Source organism: Citrus clementina, unplaced genomic scaffold, assembly GCF_000493195.1.
Source record: "Citrus clementina cultivar Clemenules unplaced genomic scaffold, Citrus_clementina_v1.0 scaffold_8, whole genome shotgun sequence".
Classification (NCBI taxonomy): Eukaryota; Viridiplantae; Streptophyta; class Magnoliopsida; order Sapindales; family Rutaceae; genus Citrus; species Citrus x clementina.
Window position 1 is genome coordinate 22,728,385 of NW_006262022.1, and position 25,774 is coordinate 22,754,158.

Genomic DNA, 25,774 nt, shown 5'->3' on the forward strand with positions numbered 1-25,774 from the left:
TACCCCCTAAACCCTCAAAAAGTTAAAAATAAATAAAATAAATGATTTTTCACAAGGCAGTTTTAACAAAGAGAAAACTTTTTTTTTTTTTTTTCATTTCGATTACTTTGATAAAAAGTTGATATGATATCGTGTTATCTTTTCAATTATAATCAATCATGGGGCATTTGACTATGATGGTTAAAATCTAATGAACTAAGAATTTTAAGTTATTAAAAATATCGGTTTGACTTTTCTGATTGTTGAAACAAATTTCAAGATGTGGTTGATTTTACTAACAATAAGAAAAGCAGCAGATCACAGATATGTTGCGTTATCTAAAAAATTCAAGACAAATGAAAGAATTTTTAGAGACTCAAAATCCTTCATACTCCTAAATATTGTAATGTCATTGCACACTCTCTAAGTAAGTCAGTCTTAGAAAGGTGTGAAATTATTGTGTGCCTTCAATCCTTTCCAGTGAAAAAATTAATTAATTAATTTTGTTGAATTAATGAAAGTTTTATTTTTTATTTTTTTTAAAAATATAATATTAAGATAATGACGTACTTATAAGGTTTTGTTTTCAAATAATATATCATATGACGATTTATTTATTAATAATTAATGATAAAATAAATAATAAAAAAACAACTCTTATCTAACACATGGTAGTTACTAATTAGTGATAAGATTATTTTGTATTCTAATTTGTAAGTATATTAGTAATACCAACAATATATATCTGATAACATTCATTTACTCAAATCTTCATTTGTTCTTTTAATAAAATTTAAGTTTAACTCTTATTTTTGCCCCTTTTTTTATTTTTTAAAGGATTCTTGCTCTCCCTATAAATAAAATGCAAACAAATTCAAAATTCTCTCTTCTGAACATAAGAAGAGGGGATTCATGGAAGGGGCAAAGCGGATAAGAACAGTGTGCATTGTGTATATGAAAGCATAAAGGGCAAAAAATTAAAAAAGAAAAAGAAAAAAAAATGTAAAACTGAACCGAAAAAAGAAAAAAAAAAGTTATATAATACATGGATAAGGCTCACTGCTTATGGCGAGCTTGCATGCAAGTAGTTATTTAAAAAAGAAAGAAATTGTTGCCATCTAAAGTTCAGATAAAGGGGTATTGTTGTCAATACAGCAGGCCACGCGAAGCGACGCCGTCTTTACAGCTAATGGTATCCGTATATCCCCTGATGTTCGCAAATGAAGACCTATACCTTCACGCGCAATGAGCCACGTGTCCGTCTCTGGATCTTGAAGATCGTTTAAGATTCGCGCTTGAACTCTTAACTCCCAGCTTTTGATTTTGTCCATGTCAGCATTCATCAAAGGTTCAAAGTTATCCACATTAATGGGCCACTTCCTACGTGGCTTCTGAGCCCTCCACACCTCCATTTGTTACACGTCAGCAAAATAATATCTTCCTTCTCCCACTTCAACATTTGCTTCCTCAGATTCTTTTAACACTGCATTTTATTTCTCGCAACCAGCAATATCAAGAGAAAGGGGGAAAAAAAAAAAATAGAGTTCCTAATAATTAAGATTTGATAAATGGTGGCTTGATCTTATTCTCTGGATAAAGAGTGAAGGTTCCGTTTTTTCTTAATTATTTTCTATTTTGTTCATTTATATAAAATGTTTATATTATATTATACTATTAGTTTTTGCTTTAAAAAGTCTGTTGTTGTCTTCTTTAATATTATGTTTGCAAGATGAGAAAAAGGTATTGAGAGGAGACAATTTTGAATGATTTGGATCTAAGTTTCTTTCGATGAGTTCATTTTCATAGGTTCTGTTTTGTGAGTAACCTAACAGTGGTCTGTAAACACTTCTCATGTGGATTCCGTTGCATATTTTAAAATAACAGATTATTTTCTCTTCTGTTTGATTGGATATTAATATCATTATTTTTGTTTTTATTATTAGTATTATTAGTTTGTTTGTTTGTTTCATTATTTTATTGTGTTGATGGTAGATTCTGGGTTTGAGTTGTTTCTGAGTAAATAGTTATAGATGGAATTTGAGTTAAGATGAGTTAGGATTACATTTTCTCTCTACGTATTGAAAGTATTCGTAATTGTTTCCTTTTATTAGAGATTGCATTGAAGTTGTATGCTTTCTACAGATATCCAAAGTTGATAATCCTGGATTATTTACACTTTACAAATTTTAACTTAAAATCTGAGTACTGATTTTCTGTTTCGAGTATTGTAAAAAAGTGTCTGGATTTCCTGATGTGCAATGTGCAAGTGATTTTGAGGGTTTCGTTTTACTATTAGTAGTTTTAAGGAGAGTCTTGAGTTTGCTTGTAGGTGTCTGCTTATTGAAATTTTCTGCTTTGTGTTTGCAGAGTTTGGTTCTGTGGACAACATAAAATACAAACATGGTAGATTGAACAAAGGGTATCCTGTACTGTTTTTATTGAATTTGGTTTATATAGTGGGCTGGTAATCCTAAACGGCAGTATGTGTTATGAGCAAAAGGAAGTTGGGAATGGAGTGGCTGGTGAGGGTCATGGTCTGGGCTCATCAGAGGAAGATGAGTCAAGGGTTGACGATGCTGTTAACTCAAACAATGGGCCTGGTGGAACAATTCAGGTCCATGATGGTTTCCAGATATCACAACAACAACAACCTCAAGGTTCTGTGATACGTTGGGAGAGGTTTCTGCCTACTAGGTCGTTGAAGGTTCTTCTAGTGGAAAATGATGATTCAACTCGCCATGTTGTCAGCGCTCTGCTGCGGAATTGCAGTTATGAAGGTTATCTGTGTTTCAATCTATGGAAATCAATTAGTACCATTTAATAACAGAGAATCAATCTCAAGAATATGTTTAATATGGTATAGATTTTTTTGTTAGAATTTGATTTCATAGCTTCATTCTTTTCAACTTACAATCCCAAGTAGAGGAGTGTGGCTTAACTGCTGTTTACCGTGCCAACTAGGGAGGGGCAACTCTTTCTCATATTTTACCTTCTAATCATATCACTTAAAAGAATGGATACACATGTGATGGATGTCTTCTTCCATAGATGATCTTGTTTGGTAGGGATATATAATTATTGAATAATAAGAAATTACAATCATTCCTTTTCCAGATACTTCACTTAATTATACTCCTCAGAATCTAAGTCTGTAGTAAATAGATAGTGAAATCAAAGTTGTAGACTTGTATCCTCATCTGAAGTGCGACCTTAGGTCAATATGGATTGAGCTGCATCAGACAACTTTTCCTTACCTCTGTTTATTTGTGAAAACTTATACTTTGATCTGGTCTTGCAGTTACTGCTGTTGCAAACAGCCTTCATGCATGGAAGATTCTTGAAGATCTTACTAATCATATTGATATTGTTCTAACGGAGGTAGACATGCCTGTTGTATCAGGAATTGGTCTTTTATGCAAAATTATGACGCATAAAACTCTAAAAAACATTCCAGTGATAAGTAAGTATCATTCGCTACTCCTTTCCTTGTTGATATTCATGAAATGCAAGGTCAATTTTCCTATGAATATTGCAAGCTTGATGCATTTAGTTACCTTGATATCTGATAAGATGTGTTCGCAGTGATGTCACCTAAAGATTCTATGGGCATAGTCTTTAAGTGTTTATCAAAAGGTGCGGTCGATTTTTTAGTGAAACCGATAAGGAAGAATGAACTTAAAAATCTCTGGCAGCATGTTTGGAGGAGATGCCACAGTGTGAGTTCCTCTGAATTTCTGCTTTAGACGTGTAATTACATGTTATGAACCCCGGTTTTCAATCAGATACTGTTGGTCAAGTCTGTAGGTTACTTGGAAGTTAAGTTATTCCTTAACTTGGAAGTATTAATGCACCATATTTTGCTGTAAGGTTCATTTCCTATTATACATACAGATTCCAATTGCAAAGTTTTCTGTTTTAAGCAAGTTTAATTTCATGGTCTCATGTATCTTACCTTTGATCAGTATCATCTTTCAGTTGATTGAAGGACAATGAATGTTAGAATTTCCTTCTTGTCTTTGGACTAATTTTTAACCTTTCACAGTCGAGTGGCAGTGGCAGTGGCAGTGGTAGTGAAAGTGGAACACAGACTAAAAAATCGGCAAAGTCAAAAAGTAACAACGGCTCTGAAAATGATAGCAGCAGCGGTGATGAGCTTGAGAATGGGAGTAATGGTCTGAGTATTCGAGATGGAAGTGACAATGGGAGTGGCACTCAGGTGATTTTATATGGGTCTTTGAATGTTATGTAGCTTGAATACATTTGGTGTATGCAATTATATAACTTTTGAATGGTTATAAAAAGTGTGTTTTAATGGAAAATATGCATAATATCAATTACTTAGCCAGAAAAAGGGGTAGAGCATGCGAGAAGTGGTATATGTATTAATACTCTCTTGTGGCTATAAATATTAAAGTAGCTGTGCAAATGCATAAGTAATATCACAGCTTTCTGTTCATTGGTGAGAGAAGCTCCCCTTGTATGAATTTCTAGAGTCACTTTCTCTGTTTCTGCTGAATTTCCTTAATACTTGACATCATCAACAAAATTCCATGCTATGATATGTCTCTAAGCAAAGGTTTCTTATTATCAATTTATAAGCAACTGTATTCAAGGATAATTTATGAAAATAAAATGTTAATTGAGATGACCTAAATCAAGAAAAATCTGGAACAGAGACATAAAATTTAATGCTTTTCGGACTTTGTGGCTGCCTTATCTATAAATAGAATGTAAATTTTGACTGATGACAGAAGTCAGATGTGATAATTCATTTATTTTGCAGAGTTCATGGACCAAAAAGGCAGCTGAAGTCGACAGCCCCCAACCAATATCACCCCGGTATCAATCGGCTGATGATAGCATTTGTGCCCAGGTGATTCATACTAAGCCTGAATCATTTAGCAATGGGTGGGTGCATCTTAATGAACCAAAAGATGGTCTTGAGCAGGATGAACAACCTGGTATCTATCTGTTTTTGCTCCTCTGTGGTACCCTTGGTTGGATCTTTTTATTTTTTATTTTTAATTATTATTATTATTATTATATGCTTTCTGGTAATTGTAAATGTGTCTTATGTTTAAGATGGTGTTGCAATGCACAAAGGATTGGAAATGCAAGTATCTGAAAATGCAGATTTAAAATGTGATTGTCAACATGAGAAGAAATCTACGCAGCAAACTAGCAAAAAGAAGATTAAATTGCCGGAAGTAGATAGTAAGCCATTTGATAATAAGCAACTGGAGGTTGACAATGAAAATATATGTGGCAAACGAAGAGATCAGGCTACTAGCACATCAAGTGCAAACGCCAATCATGCTAATCCCCATGCTGAAATCAGAGATTTTGACACTCCAAGTGGCCCTTCTGATATATCACTTGTCAAAGAAACACCATGCCTGGAACTAACTTTGAAAAGGATGCAAGGAGTGGAAGATGATCAAAGTGCTGCAAATGAAGATTGCAATGTGTTGAGACATTCAATTTTTTCTGCATTCTCAAAGTATGATTTGAACTTGAAGGCTCTAAACTTTAGGGTTTTTAGCAAATTAAAATGAGCCTAAAACTTTTATTTTCTTCTCTTTTTATTTTTTTTCCTTCTTTTGGAACTTGAATATGCAGATACAATACTGCGTCTTCAGCAAATCAGGTAATGATCTACCCCTTTGGACTGTGGAATCCTAAGACTTTTGGCATAGCTCTCATATGTTGTTGCATTTACTTATGCTTATATCTATGCAACCATTAAGATGTTGATGGCATTATGTCAAGTCACTACAAATCTTGGGCAAAAGGACACCAATGAATCACGGGTGTGCCTTATATTCTTCACTGAGGGGAAAAAAATGCATAACCTCATCATAATATGGCTTCTTCACCAATAAAAACCAGCATCACCTGCATCATACAATGGCTTGCAGCTATTGGCAAGCAGCTGATATTAACAATGATGGGAGGAAAGCACAAGTGCAGAATGGCAAGACCCTTGTTTTCTTTCCAGTCTAATAGTTGTACCTCTGTCATCCAGGGTCTCACTGGGAATGTAGGAAGCTGTTCTCCTCTAGATAACAGCTCTGTGGCAATGAAGACAGAAACAATGCAAAATTTTCCATCTCATTCGAATGGCACTCCTCTCAATCGGCAGTCTAATGGGAGCAGCAACAACAACGACATGGCCTCCACTGCTAAATATGTTACCCTCAAGCCCGAAGCTTTAAACGATAAGTCAGAGTCAATATCAGCATTCAAACCTTTTCACTCTTCTGCTTTCCAAGCTCTGCAGAATAGCCGTAGTTGTTCATCTCAACAAGTGTTACCTGAAAAGACAGATGACATGGGACCGAACTCGTGTCAATCACAATTGAGAGGGTCACACCATTCAGTTCAAGCAGAGAATCACCACCACCACCACCACCACCACCATCATTATCATCAGCATGGTCACAGCATGCATCTCCATCAGTCCCCACAGGACCATGATGATCTCTCGTCCAAGGCTATGGCAGCTGCAGCTCCACAGTGTGGGTCATCAAATGTATTTGAGAGCAACAATGATGGTGATGTTGGAAATTATGATGTGAACGGCCGTATCTGTTCATCTCAACCGCTTTTACCTGAAAAGACGGATGATATGGGACTTAACTCAGGTCAATCACAATTGAGAGGGTCACACCATTCAGTTCAAGTGGAGAATCACCACCACCACTACCACCGTCATTATCATCAGCACGACCACAACATGCAGCAGTCACCACAGGACTGTGATGATGTCTCGTTCAAGAATATGGTAGCTGCAGCTCCACAGTGTGGGTCATCAAATGTATTTGAGAGTACCAATGAAGGTAATGCTGGAAATTATAGTGTGAATGGGAGTGCCTCGGGGAGTAACCACGGCAGCAATGGACAAAATGGAAGCAGCACTGCCTTGAATGCTGGAGTAACAAATTTGGACAGTGACAATGGGGCAGCAGGAAATAGTGGAGTTGGTGGCATAACTGAAAGAATCAGTGGAAATGTGGTAGATGAAGTTTGGGTTGCTCAGAGAGAAGCTGCCTTGACTAAATTTCGCCAGAAAAGGAAAGAAAGGTGTTTCGGGAAGAGGGTAACTTTCTTTCTTTGCTTATGTTTTTACTTGGCTGCTAAGGATGGTTTATGTAGAGACTCTGTCCTGCTGGGTAGTTTTAATTGCCATTGTAAATTTAAGGTTTGCTGCTGATGTTTGAAGCATTTGTTGCCAAATGGGAAAAAATATTGAATATTAAAACACGAAATTATCAAAGTTTATCTCGTAGTGGTGAACCACATCTCCAAGTGTTCACCACATACAGGATTATAAAAAGTTTTTGTTATTAGTACCTCTGATCTCCATTTCCTTGGCACCTTGTGGTCTAATCTTAAGATTTATTTTTAGAAGACCTACTATGAACTTTTCATTAAGCTGATAGATATTCTTCCTTTGGGAATATAATGCTTTTGTGACTAGTATTGTTGAATCCAGCCCTGTGATTATTTTGAACTCAAGAGACTTTTTCCTACAGATGATTTAAAACTTTGATTTTGTTGGGAAACAGCTTTTTCATGCTTGCTTTTGATATCTAAACTATAGTTATTTGACAAAACTAGCTTTTCTTCTGTTCTGTTTTCAGGTTCGATATCAAAGCCGGAAAAAATTGGCAGAACAAAGGCCACGTGTCAGGGGACAGTTTGTTCGACAACTACCGTATGATGCTGATATGCATTTTGTTAATGTTATCATCCCTTGTTTTTCATAAAATATGTTTTGATTGTATTTTCTTTCAGGTCAGATGCCAATTCAGGAAAAGATACCGCAAGCAACGGCCATACCTCTGAAGACAATTCTAGTGACAATCTAAGATAACATTGTGGCAGTGCGGCAGATTTTTAAAATCAACCGTTAGTCCCTGATAGATCATGTGAATTTGTGTACATTAGATTAGCATTAACTGTTCATGGTGGGAATGGGTTGTCTTAAATTCTTAATTTGGGACTGGGTTGGAGATATTTTGTAGGCGCATTTGATCAATTTGAAACGAATTTTACGGAACCATGGTTCTGCCTTGATGGTTGTAAACTTTTATGAACTCACTTAAGAGTTTCTTGAATGGATTAAACTCTAAAAGCGTAAACAATAAATCTCTGTTGCTTCTTCTGTTATTTTTATTTGGTTTACTATTAAAATTTTATATTTGCTTGTTTGTTACTGAAGTTGATCTGATGGAAGTTTTCAGTTTTGTCCCGTCGTGTGGTTGCTTCTCAGATCTTGTTTGGTTCTTGGGATTTAACTTTGGGGTAACAACAAGGCCTGCCCTAATGGACAATTAACACTTAGGCTGCAATGTTTAGGTACCAACAGAGAAGTATTCCATACGTCAAACAAACCTAGTAGTAAGAAATCTTATCTATGAAACCGTTTATCCGCATTATTGACCAATTACTTCGTTTCATGAGAGCAACTGAGCAGTAATACTAAAGACTAAAGTAGTGTCTTCTTCTTGCTCTTCTCTTCTTTTTTTTTTTTTCTTTTTTCTTCCCTCCCTTGCAATTACAGTGTACGGTTTGGGGTGGAGATCCAACCAGCAACATAACTAAACAATACACTCAGTTCAAGTAAGATCTACTTCACACCTACAAATAAACATTTATACGAACATGTGTTCCTTATAATGACTTAAACTTCTCTCTTTTGTGACCGAAAAAGAGTCTTTTAAACCCTCCACCCTTCCAATGACAACGTGGGGGCAAGTATAGACCAAGACAAGCGCATGCGGCCCCAAAAGTCAAAAAAGAAAATAAAAGATTTATATGATCCCATACCCAGAGTGTCGGTGCCTTTTGTTTTCTATTGAGACTAAGCAAGAAAAAGATACAACATGACACAGCTTTTCACAACAATTACTTTCTTAAAGTAGTGTTGGTTGATATAATGGAGTCTTGACATGATTGTTCAACCAAAGCTCTTGAACTTTCAATGCAGGCGTGTGTACGTACATGTGCATGAGTCCCAAAACAAGAGTGCAGCAAGCAAAAGCTGAAGAGTAATGAAAGCACTTCCGGCTGTTGCCTGTTGCCTGGTGCCTGATAAGGATGGGAATGTGTCGAATGAGTTTTCAACTATTCGGAAAAGGAATTTGGTGGAATTTGGATGCGGACTTGTCGACACACCGAGTTCTTGGGCAGTTAAAATAATGACTAAATCAATAAAACATTACTGCAAAGTCATAAGCAGCTATAAATCTTTCTGACATGCAACGAATGGCTACAATCCGCGTCTCTGCCAGCTTGCTACCAACGTTGAAAGACAGTTCTTTGCGAGATAAGAAATACCATTAATATTCAAAACAGGTCCCCTACTGCTGCTTCATGGAAGCTATCAGTAAGCATGATGGTGCATAAAAATTTATCTTGGATATTTTTTAATAAAATTATAGTTATTCGATATGTCAATTGTAATGAATCTTTGTCCACACATAGAAAAAGAGGACATAAATTACGTGATACATCTATTTCACTTTAAATTTTTATCTTACCTTTTTTATGTTCTTCCTTATTTTCATTTTTTTTTTCTTATGAGTTATATGGATTATTAAAATTGTACGTCTCTTAAAAGTAAACATGGATGATTGGGTCAAACATATATTCACATCAATGTAATAAATTCATGTCACGTTTATCAAATTTTTCTCTTATATATCATGATATTGTTATGTATGTTGGCAGAGAAAATCTTATATAAGACAATTTTAATAAAATCATGATAATTCAATCAGTCATTTGTAATAAATCTTTGCCCACATAGAGAAGAAAATATGTAAATTACGTGATACATCTATTTCATTTAAATTTTTATCTTACTTTTGATGTTCTTCTCTTTTATTTACTTATTATTATTTTTTTTAGTATGAGTTACCAAAATTTTACATCTCTTAAAAATAGACATGGATTATTAGGTCAAACATGTTCGCGCGTCAATATAATAAAATCATGTCGCGTTTATCAAATTTTTCTCTAACATATCACAATCACAATCACACTTGGTTAATTTCATTATAAATTGATCGATAATGTGGTATGGCACTACACTTAACTGTCTAATTCTTTTCAAATATAAATATCAGCCATTTAATGTGTTTTAACGGTTTAAAATAAGTGTATGCCCTAATTTAATTTGACTCGTCGTTAATTGGATAATGCAATTTTTATAATTTCATTTCAATTTAGTTTGATGTCAAAATCTAAGTTATGAATTTGAATTGTCTTCCGGTAAAACAGTTGAATAATTTCACAACAAATGCTCAGATCATGAAGAATGTGGCATGTAAAAATCTCGGTTATGAATTTGGGATGTCCTCTGCACCCACGGAACATATTAAAATCTAAATTGCATGAGATCACCACTCATTAAATGTATATAATAAAATATAATTTGATCCGATTAGTCATCAAAAATCAATTCAAAATCTCATGACTCGATCACCAGAAAGTATATTTTCAAAGATTATTTATTCTCTACGACTAGCTTAATTGGGATTTCTTTTTTAAAAAAAAATATTCAGATAAGACGACGCGTGCATACTTATTTTTTTGTCTCATCAAGACATAAAATCTCTGTGCCTATCAGATTGTCATTTTAATATTATTAACTGTCGAAGAAAATTAAAAAGAAAAATATTGTTCATAAGGCTTTGATAAGAAAGGCATCCCAAAAAGCACAAGCATCTCATTACCTCTATCATTCTCTCAACAAAATGAGTCAATAAAATGGGTTTCTGACACGTGTTCATCTAGGGTCTTATTCTAATTTCAGACATTCACCGACATGTGCCGTTTTGCACAAGTGGAATCGTGGAACTTTCTGGATCAATCATTGAATTATAATACTGTTTTTGGTGCGCCCAACGTGCAAACCTTGGAATGGACTTGATGGAATTTTGAACACGCAAGTAAATAAAATAATAAAGCTTTTTGATTCTATACTGCTGTTTGTATTTATCACTTTACCGAAAAAAGGGAGCCCACCCATCAAACAAACCCACTATAATAATTGTCCCTCTGTTGGCTATTATTTTTGCATTACGTTGTCTTTTTACTTTTTGGCTACTTCGGACTTTTATTTGAATATGGATATGCTTGAATCTTAAGCTCAGATTTTGTTAGATTTGGCTGGAAAATAAGTTTCTTAAATTGCTGATGAAAGAACAAATCCACTTATATAAAAGTGAGAAAGTGGAATAATGAGTCGATAAAGTCGAGTAATTGCAATGACCAGAGGGCAAGTGATGGCCAATGAAAGATTTGGACTCATATGTGTTGATGAAACCCTAATTCAATTGCCATTTATCCTACATGACATTGTTTTTTCGGTTAATCAAGTTATTAATAAAGCAATACCTTGAAGTTGAGCTTGGGAACCGAGGAGTTGGAGTCATACGTGTGAATTTATGAGGTTTAATCTTTTTCTAAAATATTTGAAATTCCTTTCAAAAAAAATTGAAATTGAATTTAATATATTCTTATTAAATATCTAGACGGCACCATCACAAAATTCATTTAAGAGATTTAAAATTTCTTTGTATTATAGTTATTTATTCTTTCTATGGAAAAAATGTAAAATTTGCTTTATAAATTATTTTTTATTTGAGATAGTATTAGGTGGTGTTGACATCACTTAAGTATTAGGTAAAATTCTATTAAACACACAGACATAAATTGATTGATATAGATAACATCTAATAGCATTACCTAAAGGCTCTTCAAATGAGACTTTATTTTACTTCTCATTTGAAGAACTACATATGTAAAAAGAATTTTAAAAAACTCTTTAAATGAGATTATCCTTTTCATTTTAATAATCATATTGAAGAGAGAGATTTTAAAAAAAGAGAGAGGACAACCTCATTTGAAGACTTTTTTAGAGTCTTTAATTTAGTATTATATTATTTTTTATCTCATCATTCTTAAAGATAGAGAAGTAGGCTTGGTAATAGGTTGTATTTGAGTGATTTTGTCTTGTGTTAAACTAAATATATCTAAATCCATCCATTAATTTATGGGTAAAAAAATATAAATATAAACCTATTCGTTAACCATTATCAAGTACTCGAACGGATCCATTCAACCCGCTCCTTTTAATGAATTGTTATATATTTTTAGTTTAAAACACATAACACTTCGCAAAAAAAGCATTTCAAACATATAATACCAAACGAAAGAAAATCTTAATATTTTTCATTTTTAACACGATATAATAATATAGTATAAAAAAATCAATAATTTAGTTCTAGGCGCCACACTATTATCAGCTATTAAAATCTTAGAAGGGAAAAAAATTGTTGAAAAAAATTTTAAATTTTTGTTACTAGGAAAAATCGAACAATGAGTCAAATATGAGTTGATGACTTCAAGTTTTACAATAAATACCTAGGTTTAGAGTTTGTGATGACTTTATATTAGTCTTTTTTTTTTGCATGTAATATTAAAAAATTTAATTTACTTTTTCTTTAGTAATCTATAATTTAAGTTATTAAATTTATTAAACTAAAGGTATTAAGTGTTAATACATTGGGTGAAATGAATTTGATGGTTAAATCCAAATCCGACACTTTATGAAATGAGTTTTAATAACTTAACCCATTAGCTACCCAAACCGATAAAAATGACTCAATAGTCATTTTTATCATATGGGTTCGTGTCTTGTTAGCAGATCGTATTAAATTTTATCAAGCCTAAATATATATTTTTTAATTTTCTCTTTTTAAAGATTAATATATTTTCTTATATTAACTTCACATTCAAGATAATTAGATCATTATCAAACGACTCTTTTTATTTTTCTCTTTAAATACTTATTTACTTACTCATATGAATGAAAGAATGAAAAAATAAGCATTTTCCCAAAAGACTTTTGTCTTTTTAAATAAAAATAAGTTTGTATTATTTTAGTCAAAATTTTTTCCTCCATCACAATAAAGCAATTAGCTCTACTGATTTGTAATCTCTGCAAGTTCGATAAAATTATGATTTCTCCTAGGGTAATTTTTAAAAACCTCCCCTGAGGTTTTGACTTGTTGCAAGTAGATGGCGAGAATTGATTTATTTGTAAAAAATCTCCTACCGTCAGTTAAGTTTTACATTGACCGTTAGTTGACCGTGCAAAGACAATATTACCCTTAACAATAGTTTATAAACGAAAATAATTAAAAAAACTAAAATTATTAGCTATTTTACACTTTTTAAATTATTAATATTTTCTTAAAGTTCTTATAAAAAATTAAAATTAAAAAATCCTCTTTAAATTATTGATATTTCCTTAAAATTCTTACAAGAAAGATAAAATTTAAAATTTAAAAATGAAATAGTCATAATCTTTACCTATAATATTGTAAATTTTTAAAATTGACAAGGATAAAATTGTCAAAAAATAAGGTTTGTGCTTTTTGCACCAATAATTTTAGTTTTTTTTTAGTTATTTTTGTTTACAAACTATTATTAAGGGTAATATTATCTTTGCACGGTTAACTAACGGTCAATGTTAAACTTAACTGACGATAGAAAATTTTTTATAAATAAATTAATTCTCACCATCTACTTGCAACAAGCCCAAACCTCAGGGGAGATTTTTAAAAATTACCCTTTCTCCTATTAAGTTTTCTTTTTTAACCTTCCATGCTTTCCAATAGTAATTTTATACTCTCAAATGAGCAAAAATTGTTAGTGGAAAAAGAAATAATCTCATGAAAAGTTGCTATTAAAGTTCCACTGACGGTGCAAAAAAGAAGTGGTCATAAATTAAGGGGAATTAAATCGCCTGACAATTTTCCAAATTTATATGGCAATAGTTTTAAAAAGTACAAAAACTAATGGCCGTTAATAACGGCGTGCCGAGTCAAAAAATACTCTTCAGAACTAATGAATGTCAGCACGCCATTGGAAGGAATTTTAACTCTTTAATTGCGTATTTAATGGCGGCGTTGGCTGCGCGTGGATCACCGTTCCCAGTATTAATGTGAAAGCGCGTAGGACACGTTGGGTCCCACGTCTTGGGGAAAAAATCAAAGCGGGTCCCACCCGATTTTCACCGCGTTGACTTTAAAGTTCAGAATGTGGTGAATGCCCTCCGCTGTGCATGCGTTGCGTTCACGGGCGGGTAAATACAAGACTAAATGGAAAATAGGGGAGGGCAAATTTTGCTTCTAGAAAAGACAAAGATCTGTTACAACCCCCACTTGCTCGCAGGATCGGCGAGATTCAATCAGCGCTTGCCGCGTCACACACATTACGGGTGTCAAACGCCTAAAGACAAAACAGCATTTGTCTAAACTTACACCTACTCCGTAGCTTATTTAAACGTCGAAACAACAAATTGATAAAGCACTCCTTGTATTCATGACGTGGAAGTTTCCATTGGCTGGAAACAAAAATAAAAGGAGTAGAGTAAAATAGCATAACTTAACCCACAAAACGTAATAAAAGGAAAAAAAAAAAAAAAACTTGTTCAAAAACAGAGTGTAACTCTAGCTCGAGCTCGCTCGCTCTTTAATGCTTCTCTCTTTTTCAGTTTTTTTTTTCTTTCTCAATTTCTCTCAAATTTTGATTTTTGATTTTTTTTGGTGTGTGTTTAATGCTTGTTTGTGAAGTGGGGTGCTGGTTTATGCGTCTGTTTAGCTGAGAAAGTGGAAGAAAACAAAAGTGAAAATTTCTAAAGAGCAAAAGAAAAAAAGAGAGATTTTTTTTTTCCTTTTTGAGTATTATGGGTTGTTTTCGTTGCAGTGGAAAATCAAACAAAAAATTAGATGAAGAAATCGACAACAAGAACAAGAATTTAAACAAGCAAGCTGACAAAAAACAACTCATTGCAGGTATTGAACAGTTTCCCTTTTGATCAAAATCTTTCTGTTTTGAAGAATTGAAACGCATTGTGTTAAATGATGATCTTTAAAAAAAAAAAAAATTTTGGGTTGTTTTGGAAGCATTTTGCTTACTTATATCTCACTCCTATTTTCTGTGATTATCTTGACTTCCTTTCAATCAAAATTTTCGGTTGCATGTTCTTTCTTAAGCCAATATATTTTCTAGTAAATGATCAAGGGGTTTTTCTTTTTTAATAAATATAAGTTATCCAGGAATTCAAACATCTTTGATATTTCCATCCCCCCCCCCCCTCCAAAAAAAAGGTTCTTTGTATTTCATTTTTTAAAATGTGCAATTTTAATTTGTCCACTATTCATAATTTTAGTTTGTTTATTTATTTATTGGGTTTACGGAGGTAATGTTTTGTTGCTAATCTCGTTTTGTTTTATTTTGCATGATGGTAAATTCCAATCAAATGATTCATAGCCCTAGTTGAGCTTTCAACTCTGTCCTTCTGTATGTTGTTTGATTGTGGTTTTTTTTTTTTTGGTAGAAAAAAATGATTTTCATATGGAAATCAATTTTGGGATTTCGCCTTGACATGTGCCTCATCTTTTGTCGTTTCCTTTGTTCCCTTTCATCATCTTTGTGTTTTTTGATTCATGTATTTTAGATACACCAAGAGTTGATTCGAATGCCAACTTAAAGAAAGAGGAGGTCTCTAACGATGGCCAATTATCTATGGATGTAAATAACTTAAATTTGAAAGATGATTCAAATAACAGTGGCAAGAGCGCTAAGCCGTTCACATTTGGTGAACTTGCGGCTGCTACCGGAAATTTTAGGTCTGACTGTTGTTTGGGTGAAGGAGGTTTTGGGAAAGTGTACAAGGGATACCTGGAGAAAATCGAACAGGTTGGCTAAGTTCATTTGATTGATACTGTTAAAAGTACATAACAAGATAAACTATTGTAATGAGTAGCTTAACTCAAGATGCTGAATAGTTTGTTGGGAATTTTGATTAGTGAAGTAATCTCAATTTGCCTATTTGATAGTGTTGAAGAATTGAAGTGACTTGGGTATAACGCCTTTTTTTTTGGGGGGGGGGGGGTTACTATTTGTAGGTTGTCGCAATCAAGCAACTTGATCACCGTGGAGTTCAAGGAGTTAGGGAATTTTCTGCTGAAGTGATGACATTGGGCTCTGCTGACCACCCTAATCTTGTCAAATTGATTGGCTATTGTGCTGAGGGTGATCAGAGATTATTGGTTTATGAGTATATGCCACTCGGATCTTTGGATAAACATTTACATGGTATGCAAAAATTTGAGAGTTTGCTTTGAATGTCATCTCAGCCAATATTCTCATGGTTTTCATTAAACCATAATATTTAATTGATTAATGTTTAAACAGATCTTCGACCTGATACAAGACCCCTTGATTGGAATACAAGGATGAAAATAGCAGCTGGCGCGTCGAGGGGCTTGCAGTACTTGCACGAACAACTGAAACAGCCTGTTATATATCGTGATCTGAAATGCTCAAACATTTTGCTTGAAGAAGGATACCACCCCAAGTTATCTGATTTTGGCTTGGCCAAAATGGGCCCTAGCGGAGACAAGACCCATGTATCTACGAGGGTTATGGGCACATATGGTTACTGTGCGCCAGATTATGCAATGACAGGCCAGCTGACTTTTAAATCAGATATTTACAGCTTTGGGGTTGTTCTTTTGGAGCTCATCACTGGCAGAAAAGCAATTGATCAAACAAAAGATCGTAAGGAGCTAAATCTGGTTGCATGGGTAAGCTAAACTTTCATTGCACTCTTTCCTATTTATATATCTGCGTATTTATTTGCATTAGTCTTGCCTTTCGTTGTCCTTGTTTTTCTTACACCAAATGTTGATTGAACGTTGTTTTCCATTCATCATTCGAAGCAGTTTTTCTGGAATTGATCAACCATTATTGAGCAAGATTTATCATAATTTTGCTCAATTGAAGTGGCTCTTGTTCTTAAACTGTTCATATGTCAGTGATGCTGAAACTAGGCGATCAAAATTTTTGTTTATTCACTAATTATATACGCATTTGCTTTGCGTTTCCTGTCGAACGGCATAAACCGATTTTGAAATCCTCTGTTTACAACTCAACTTTGATAATCACAGCAGGTAATGTAGGAATTCACAACGTTTTTGTGCATGGGAAGCATTAAAAAAAAAATTCTTTTTTTTCGAGTTTATCAATAAAACAAGTGATTACTTGTGGAGATGAACTGCAATACCGTGATTCAAATCTTGTTGGAGTTGTCTGTTCATTCTTCCACAGTAATGATCAATAAATACTAAGGCAAGTAAACTGTCAGTTTTAATTACTTTGTCCTGATGACAGTTGCTGAGAAAGTAGCCTCCGTTTGCTTTTACCATCACTGCTTAGATGATGCGATCTGCACTTCTTAAGATTGCTCTTTCTGTCCCTTCCGGCTCTTGACTTCTGCTGCCATGGTTGGTAACATCTCAAATGTGCTTTCTTTCTGCAGTTTATAGCATTGAGTTCTGTTGTGTCTTTCACTTTTCTTCATTTCAATGTTGAGATTGGTATAATGTTGTGACCATATTGAACCTGTTGCACTGACATCTGATCACTAGAAACAACATTGCTTATAGATGATTGAAGTAGACACTGTGAAAATAACATCAATCCACAAGTAGTATCTTTGATTAATTAAGATGCTAATCTGTCTTCATCCAATTTATTTGCAGGCAAGGCCCATGTTCAAAGACCGAAATAACTTTTCCCAAATGGTTGATCCTTCACTTCAAGGTCAATATCCAGTAAGAGGCTTGTACCAAGCTCTTGCCATAGCTGCTATGTGTGTCCAGGAGCAGCCTAACATGCGGCCAGCTATAACTGATGTTGTCATGGCTTTAAATTACCTTGCTTCCCAAAAGTATGATCCCCAAAACCCTCCCTCCCGGAGCTCCCGAAAATCTCCATCTTGTCTTGGAGTAAACAAGGACGACGATCACGGAAAAAATGCCAGGAGTGGGTCCAATAGAGAGGAGGTCAAGTCAAGTGGTCAGTGCCTTTCCAATGGTGTTAATACATAGGTAGTGCCTGGTTATCAAATTTTATTGAGCAGGAGATAACCGGTGCCACTATACAGAAAGTTTGCCCTTTTCTTTTTCTTCCTTTAATGTACATGTCAGCTGAGGTTATAAGACCCCTCAATGTTAAACCAAATTTTCGATAATAATAGTTGAGCGTTAATATTCATAGTAATTGGTTTTTCTTCTTGTTGATTTTGCTGTACTGCTTTGTTTTCAGCCAAATGCATATGTTCTTGCACTTGTGACCAAATTCTCCAATCCATAGCTGATTTGTGGAACTATAATGGCTATTCTTCGCGGACAAAGGACACGGGATCACCATTTCTTGACCATTTTTGGGTTAAATTCGTTTCCGGAATTAAGTCATTTGTTAGCCTAAAAAATCAGCTACGTTGGCTCGTTCTACTCTTTATTTTCTTTGGCCAAGTTATTTATTTATTTTTTTAGAAAGTTTATTACAGCCTACCGATATTATAATCAAAGGCATACTAAGAGTAAATTCTTATTATTATAGGCAAAGGCATACTAATTATTATTATTATGGGTGGGTAAGATGTAAATAAATTTATTTCAAACTCAAACTCAAGTGGTCGACTAAAATATACTACTTGAAAACTAGGCAACAAACATTTTACTTGCTTTTAAGAAATAAATGCATACATATATGTATGTATGTATATATATATGTTTGTGTGTGAGTGTTATTCTTTAGTGAAGACAACCTCGTTTTGTTAAAATAAATATATCATTAACAACATATCAATATATATATATATATATATATCATTAACAAAAAAAAAAAACACAGTTTTCAATGATTGAAATTTGTGTTTCTTTATATTTTAATAACATCCACACTTTGACAAAATGAGAATATTCTCACTAAAAAATGTCTACACACATACGCGTGCGCACACACTCTCTCGAGTAAACTTTTTTAAAAAGTAAGTATATTACACAAATCCATGTAAGGCAAATAATAATTATTTTAAAGGAAAATTATCTCTGCATTACCTCTATTTTATCATATATACATCTAATTATCACAAAAATTTGACATGTTATTTACACTACCTTTGTTTCTTAATTTTTATCAATCAATCACTTTGACACTAAAAATTTAAATAAAATGATTTAAATGAATTAAAAGACCATTTTATCTTACAAAATTTTTTAAAATTAAAAAAAATTATAATTACAAGAATACCCCTGAATTTAATAAAATAAATAAATCTCAAAATTTGATATGTTAATTTTTATAATTATATTTTTTTATTATTCAAAGTTGGTAATTGTGATTATATGATTAATACTAAACTTACTCAGTTAAGATATTTTATTTGTATTCTAACTAATGAGACATCATATGTGTCATCCAAGCATCTATCAGTCAATTTAAACAATTTTGATAATTGTGATTGTATGATTGATAAAAAAGAATAGAAAAAAAAAATTCAAATGAGTATTACACGTTTTTTGAGTCAAAAGGATTAAAAAATCAATTATATTTTAACAATGAATTAAATGGTAATTATAATTTTTTATTTTTAAAATTTTAATAGGATAAAATAGTATTTTAATTCATACAGGGGTAAAATAATTACTTTATTTAATTTTTAGCGTTAGAGTAGTTCATTAATACAAGTTTAAAAATAAAGGTGGTGTAAAAAATATGTTAAAATTTTGTGATAGTTAGATATACATATAACGATATGTTGTAGAAATAATTCCCTATTTTAAAATATAAAATATCGCGAAAATCAACTCATCTTATGGGTAAAGTCTCTTCAGCTGATATAAGAAAGTTTGACAGCATTTGCATAGTATTAAAAAAAAAATTAATATTAATAATAATAATAAGGGAAAAGCACATTCAACCCCTCAACATTTAGGAAAAGGAACAAAAAACACCTCAACGTTTCAAAAAGGACTTATAATCCCCTTTTCGTTAACAAACACCGTTTGTTTTAACAGTAAATTTATTTTTAATTTTTAATTACTATTATACCCTTATAATAAAAAATTAATATATTAATTTGAGATATATCACAATTAATAATTTTTAAAAGCTTAAAATTGAGATACAATTATTTTTTTGCCAAAATTATTTACTATAAATTATACCTTTCTAATGATCAAACCTTTCATATGTGATTATTATTAATAAAACGAAATTTGATTAAACCCTTTTTCTTTGAGGAATCAAAACCATATTATTATTGTTAGAAAGGTATAAGTTATAGCAAATAATTTTGGCAAAAAAATAATTGTATCTCAATTTTAAGTTTTAAAAAAATTATTAATTGTGATATATCTCAAATTAATATATTAATTTTTTTATTATAAGGGTATAATAGTAATTAAAAATTAAAATAAATTTACTGTTAAAACAAACGGTGTTTGTTAACAGAAAGGAGTTATAAATCTTTTTTGAAACGTTGAGAAGTTTTTTATCACTTTTCCTAAACATTGGGGGTTGAATGTCCTTTTCCCTAATAATAATAAAAAATCTCATCAAAGGCCAAAATCATGTGCGTAGCGCGTGGCAATCCTGATACATTTCCCGCCTAAAGTCGTTGACAGGCTAGACGAACTGAACAATCTGTAGCCAGATACAAAACTCATATAAAGATTAACTCATCGCAAGAAATAAGCACACCAGAAAGAAAATCTAATGAATCCTCTGTTTCTTTCTAATCTCATTGACAAGAAAAATCGAGCAACATGGATAATGCAATTTATCTTCCCATCTTTCGCCGTCCCAGCAACCCGTGTCGATCCAAGGGCGAGATTCCAGTTTCGCAGCCTCGAACATCATCTCCATCAGCACACAAGTGGATCCATGCCGTTCCTGTCATCATATTTCTCTCCTTCTTCATTCTCTGGCACTTCTCTCATCCAGGTACTTCAATTTCTTGCCAAGATTTCAATAATCCTCTTCTCATTTTGAGAAATTCTTGTGCTTGTTTAGTTACTTTCTTGAATTTTTTGTTGCTTCATTAATTTGTTTGGTTTCTGTTATTTGGCATTCTTGTTTTTTTTGGTAACTTTGGATTTTTTGTGCATCCTTGCAATCAATGTTCGTTTTCTTTAAGCAATTCCTTTTGTTCTTGTCTTGAAAATCCTCTGTTTAGATCTGTAGATGAACAAGAAGACCGATGTCCCTCTTTTACAATGATTGCAATTTCTTTATCTGACAAAAGATTCTACATTTTTGTTATTGAATGTACCATAACTAGATGTTTTGTTTAATTACTTTCTGAAAGCAGTGAGTTTGGTAATCAAGGATGGCAGACTTGCAGAAATTCATCCTGTAGAGATTCATCATCTCAATGATTCTTATGTTGAACTGGCCATCCTGGCATCTGCTAACCTTGCCAATTGACTCAAGTCCTCTGAGTCTGACTAGGAACAATGGAACCGAAGCACTTCCAGTGAAAAAAAATGATGGAAGAGTCGTTGGTTTTGCATGATTAGAAGGTTTAACATATATTTTTTTCTTGGGAATATTGTAGAAAAGATCTCAATTTGTTTGCTCCAGATAAATCAATAGGATGAGTAATAATGTAATAGATAGTTTCACGAGCTGCAATTTTGTGCTTGTATCAGTTTTGCAGAAAGCTGTAATTTTGGTAGACTCAGCGTCATGCGGGTTCAGAATTTGCTTCACTGTGCTTTCTGGTGTAAAGAATCTGATCCAAATGTAAAGCCTATGAGTTCTGTTGATTCTGCAGTTCAGTAATCTCACTATTCTTTGCACCTATTCTGCTATTCACCTCTATACTCATCGTTGTTCTGTTTCTTGATGATAAAACTCTACAACAATCCCTCCTATGCGACAGCATAAATCAAATCATGATCTAAATTAGTAAAAGCATCAGCCAAAAATGTTCCCTACACCAGATGTATGTACAATCTTGATGCACAAAAAGAAATTAAATCATGCATGTATTTATATATATTACTTACATTCTGCGATCGGAGAGGGATCTGGACATTTCGAGACTACAATGGTCTCAATTCTTTCCAGTGACTCCGTTTTCCACAGACAGTACATGTGGATGGGGAGATTTACGAGGAGAACGAATCCCTACTGTTTGATTATGATTGGTATCTTGATGGAAACTAACCACGTTCGTATAAAAAGCAAAGGGTCTCTCATAAGGCTGCCTGGCCACAGGCCTAGTGGTGAATGCATATGCAATGTAATGATCATTTTTATACCAATTAAAAAAAAAAAAATCTCCTTGAAGCCTCTTCAAGCTCTCTAGGAGAGATCACTCTTGAGATTTGAACCACATAGCCCCATAAGACCGAAATGGACCAGGACCATGCGTTGTCGGTCGTAGTAGATTGACTGTTGCATTATGCTTGCTGAATCGAGTTTCACCGATTGAAGCAAGTGTTGAAGGGCTTTCACTCTGCTCATGCCTGGATATATCGGCCACACTACATCTACGTGATGAATTGATACCAACGGAGCCACAGGATGTGCTCCTAGAAGCCCTAGTAGCTCTCCATACACATCATACTGCACAAGCACAAGAGACAAATTTTCACTTCAGTTCACCTAGCTTCCGAAATCAATTTAATTTGCATGTTGAACATTAGTATTAAAGCCGAGTCGTTTAGGACTCGTTTATACTAGCTCCTGCTTCTTTCACACAACAGCTTTAGTGTTTGGTACATAATTATAAAAAATCATGGTGAATGGCGTCTCATCAGTCGTACTAAGCCCACTTCACAAAAGACTATATATTAATTGTCACAACAACTCAATCTCAAATACCCAAATGAGCCTTAAGACTCGTCGCTGCTTTTCATTTTTTGTTTCAAAAGTATAGATCCAATTGGCTAGTTATGTATACACCTTATGTTCTAAGGACTTTATCCTAAAGAGTTCTATTCTTTTAGTTCGAATTAAAATTTTCAGAGTCTTAGGTACTCTTTGTACATCCACGCTTTCCAATAATATTCTTGTTACATGCATCTCTCGAACCAGAGGAGGGGGTATACACAAGAGTAGTTTGTACCCAACCATTTTTTAATGAAGTTTAACCTGATCAAAACCATAACCCAATGAAAACCAACTTCCTTAAGTGAGTGGCACCTGCAAGCTTAGACATGCAAGCTTGAATCCTATCATCACTGCCGTGCAAAGCCAGAAACCGCTGGATGCATCTGTATTACATCTTCTCCAATTCCATAGTCAACGGATAAGTAACAGCAAATCCACCCCGCCATATGCCATTGCATAAGAAAAATATATATATTCTGATTTTTCGGTATGGCGCTCAGATGAACTCCCAATGCAATATAATAAAACTGAGCATAACCATATTTTGCAAGCACTCTCACCAAATTCTCCACTATGAAAATTGTATCATCGTCGGCCAAAAACCATCTCACATCCTCCAATCCGAACCTCAACATCTCTGAAACGACCCGCGAAATCCTTAATGCAGATCTTTCCCCTGCTTGTTTGTGTAGCTGAATTTCAGGCAACCTTCCATTATTTTCTAACCCTAACTCCTCTGTCAACCCATACTATTCCTCTTGTTTCTTTAGGCCTCCACCATGCTCTTTTCTCTGATTCCACAAGCTTGATGACTCTGCTATCCCAAAGAAAATGTGCTTTTGAGTTTTGTGTCATAAAGCATATAATTAAGGTTTGTGATATCTTCTTCTTCTTTTCCTCTGAATTTCGAAGAAGTGGAAGTTGAGTTGATCAGTTGGCTATGAGGGATAGAAGTATAACAGTCGCTGCCGCGGTCGTTACTTAAGAGAAGATTTGGAGAGATGTAATGCGTGCAAATGGGCGATGCAAAACCAAATCTCAAAGTGTTTCTTATAAAGCTGATATATGGCATATGGCCTGCTTGAATTCATTTGTTTATGAAAATTTTCTTTTTCTGTGTTACAGTGATGTATTTTCTTGCCGCAGGTGTTTCCCATTTGTAGTTTTCTAAATTTGGGAAGGAAATTAAGCAGCTGTTGAAAGTGAGCACTACGAACCCGATATATCGTCTACAAGATCAATATATAACCGGACTTGTCGGTTATAATAAGATCACAACACGACATTTAATAGTCTAGTTTATAACAATACAAACGACATGTCTTTTGTTACAAAATTGTAATCATTTTGTATCACGAGAGTCATGGATTAAAAGCCAAAAATTTTATAAACTAAGACCTTAGAATACTACTTAGCTTGTACCACACATTAACGATTTTAATCATTTAAATGCCACAGAAAATTTTCATCATTCTTTTAATTAAGTCAAGAGAAAATCTTAAACGAGTGGAGTATTTGCATCACATTATCTATATGTTTGTCAAATATAATTTAAACACTAACAATTATTTTTAAATTGAAGTGAGTAAAAAATTTACAAAACGTGCTTGACTTTATTTGGCAGTTCTATTGGGCTGTGGAAGCATGTAAGACTTCCTCCTAAAGTCCAAAGGATAAGAACAAACAAGTTTTTTTTTTTTTTTTTTTCTTTCCTGTATAGTGAATATCTGCCAGTATTCGGTAATATCAATTATCAAGTGTATGTGGTTCTCAGTCGTTAACAGCTGGAGCTGGGCTTGGAAAACATGCAGGCTTAAAGCTCAAAATGGGACACTCGGAGTCAGAGAAAATGTGGGACCTTGTGTTTTCGAGGTGTTTTTTACTGAAGCGTCTCAATTTTCAAAAAAGTTTTCTTTGCTATTTTGTCACATATTACAGAAGAAGTGGACAAAACTACGTTACAGAAGTAGTGAAGTTTTATAATACATCTATTGTATTATAATTAATTAATATATGTATGACATGCGTAATTGAATTTAATACAACTACTACTTACATGATAATTTATAAAATAAATATATATATTTTATGATATTATTTACTGTTGTATAGTTGACATGATACAATAGATGTATTCTAGAACTTCTCATACTAGTAGATGAGAATTAAGAAACTGCTTTTAATTATTTAACTTTTTTTTAAAATTAAAATATCCCAAAATATACTCCACCCTAATTAATGATCGTTGAATAATTAACTTCCAAAAGCAAAGTTGTCAAACGGCACAAACCACACTAGCGACAGAGGCAGAAAACATGTTCGGAATTAAATTGGGATGAATTTGGGCAAGATCGAGTTATGATATAGCTGCGAATGCGGTACCAATTAATAATTTGCAATGGTTTTGGTATTAGTTGATCTTTTATGTCATTATTAATAAGCCGCCATGTATGTTATTATTTGAGATGCAAATTTTATAACTACATCATTACTCATTTGGGGCGAATGTCAAGCGAACGAGTCGGAGAAGTACCGCTGAACCTGAACCATCTCAATTAAATGGTTCCCCAAACGTGCAAGTTGATATCAATTGGAAGTGGTCCACAAATGGAGAGAGCAAAGAAAGCAACTCAGAGAAATTAGCTGTCTTTGATTCTTGTTCTAATCTCTTCTTTTGTTGGATCAGCAAAGAAAGCAACTCGGACAACCAACTGCTTGCATGAATTGACAATTCATGGTTATGAATGAGGCCAGATTATCAATTTTCTTGATGGAAAGAATTCAATGTCATTGGAGTTTCACTTTGCTTGCATACAAACATGACAAGTTATGTCTAGTTGCGATTCATAGAGTAGTTTGGAGCTAGCGAGTTATAAATTTAGATATTTTAAGATTGATTTGTACTAAACATAAAAACTCACAATTTCGTCCACAAGTAAGTATGATTAATTTTAAGTGCTTCTGCAGTTCTCTAAAAATTGCTTAAATTTCTTTTCAGTATATATTATACAGATACTTGCAG

General features: G+C 33.5%; 2 protein-coding genes and 1 pseudogene across 2 annotated transcripts; 2 read left to right on the forward strand and 1 right to left on the reverse strand.

The window, feature by feature from the left end:
* Positions 1–1,437: 1,437 nt before the first annotated feature.
* On the forward strand, positions 1,438–8,146 carry LOC18034128 (two-component response regulator-like APRR7). The gene is made up of 11 exons (XM_024179652.1): positions 1,438–1,585; positions 2,347–2,756; positions 3,278–3,439; positions 3,562–3,695; positions 4,022–4,195; positions 4,763–4,940; positions 5,062–5,479; positions 5,599–5,626; positions 6,005–7,078; positions 7,623–7,696; positions 7,777–8,146. The coding sequence occupies exons 2-11, from the start codon at positions 2,462–2,464 to the stop codon at positions 7,853–7,855; spliced, it is 2,616 nt and encodes an 871-aa protein (XP_024035420.1). The 5' UTR covers positions 1,438–1,585; positions 2,347–2,461; the 3' UTR covers positions 7,856–8,146.
* A 6,329-nt stretch (positions 8,147–14,475) lies between these two features.
* On the forward strand, positions 14,476–18,140 carry LOC18034915 (probable serine/threonine-protein kinase PBL5). Its single transcript, XM_006424634.2, has 5 exons — positions 14,476–14,852; positions 15,518–15,759; positions 15,969–16,158; positions 16,258–16,649; positions 17,607–18,140. The coding sequence occupies exons 1-5, from the start codon at positions 14,744–14,746 to the stop codon at positions 17,952–17,954; spliced, it is 1,281 nt and encodes a 426-aa protein (XP_006424697.2). The 5' UTR covers positions 14,476–14,743; the 3' UTR covers positions 17,955–18,140.
* Positions 18,141–21,970: 3,830 nt separating this feature from the next.
* LOC112096480 lies at positions 21,971–25,069 on the reverse strand (annotated as a pseudogene).
* Positions 25,070–25,774: the final 705 nt, after the last annotated feature.

Coding starts and splice junctions, on each gene's coding strand:
- LOC18034128 (XM_024179652.1), top strand. CDS start 2,462: ATGTGTTATGAGCAAAAGGAAGTTGGGAATGGAGTGGCTGGTGAGGGT. Junction 4,941..5,061: donor TGAGCAGGATGAACAACCTG/GTATCTATCTGT, acceptor CTTATGTTTAAG/ATGGTGTTGCAATGCACAAA. Junction 5,627..6,004: donor CTGCGTCTTCAGCAAATCAG/GTAATGATCTAC, acceptor TCTGTCATCCAG/GGTCTCACTGGGAATGTAGG.
- LOC18034915 (XM_006424634.2), top strand. CDS start 14,744: ATGGGTTGTTTTCGTTGCAGTGGAAAATCAAACAAAAAATTAGATGAA. Junction 14,853..15,517: donor CAAAAAACAACTCATTGCAG/GTATTGAACAGT, acceptor CATGTATTTTAG/ATACACCAAGAGTTGATTCG. Junction 16,159..16,257: donor TTTGGATAAACATTTACATG/GTATGCAAAAAT, acceptor ATGTTTAAACAG/ATCTTCGACCTGATACAAGA.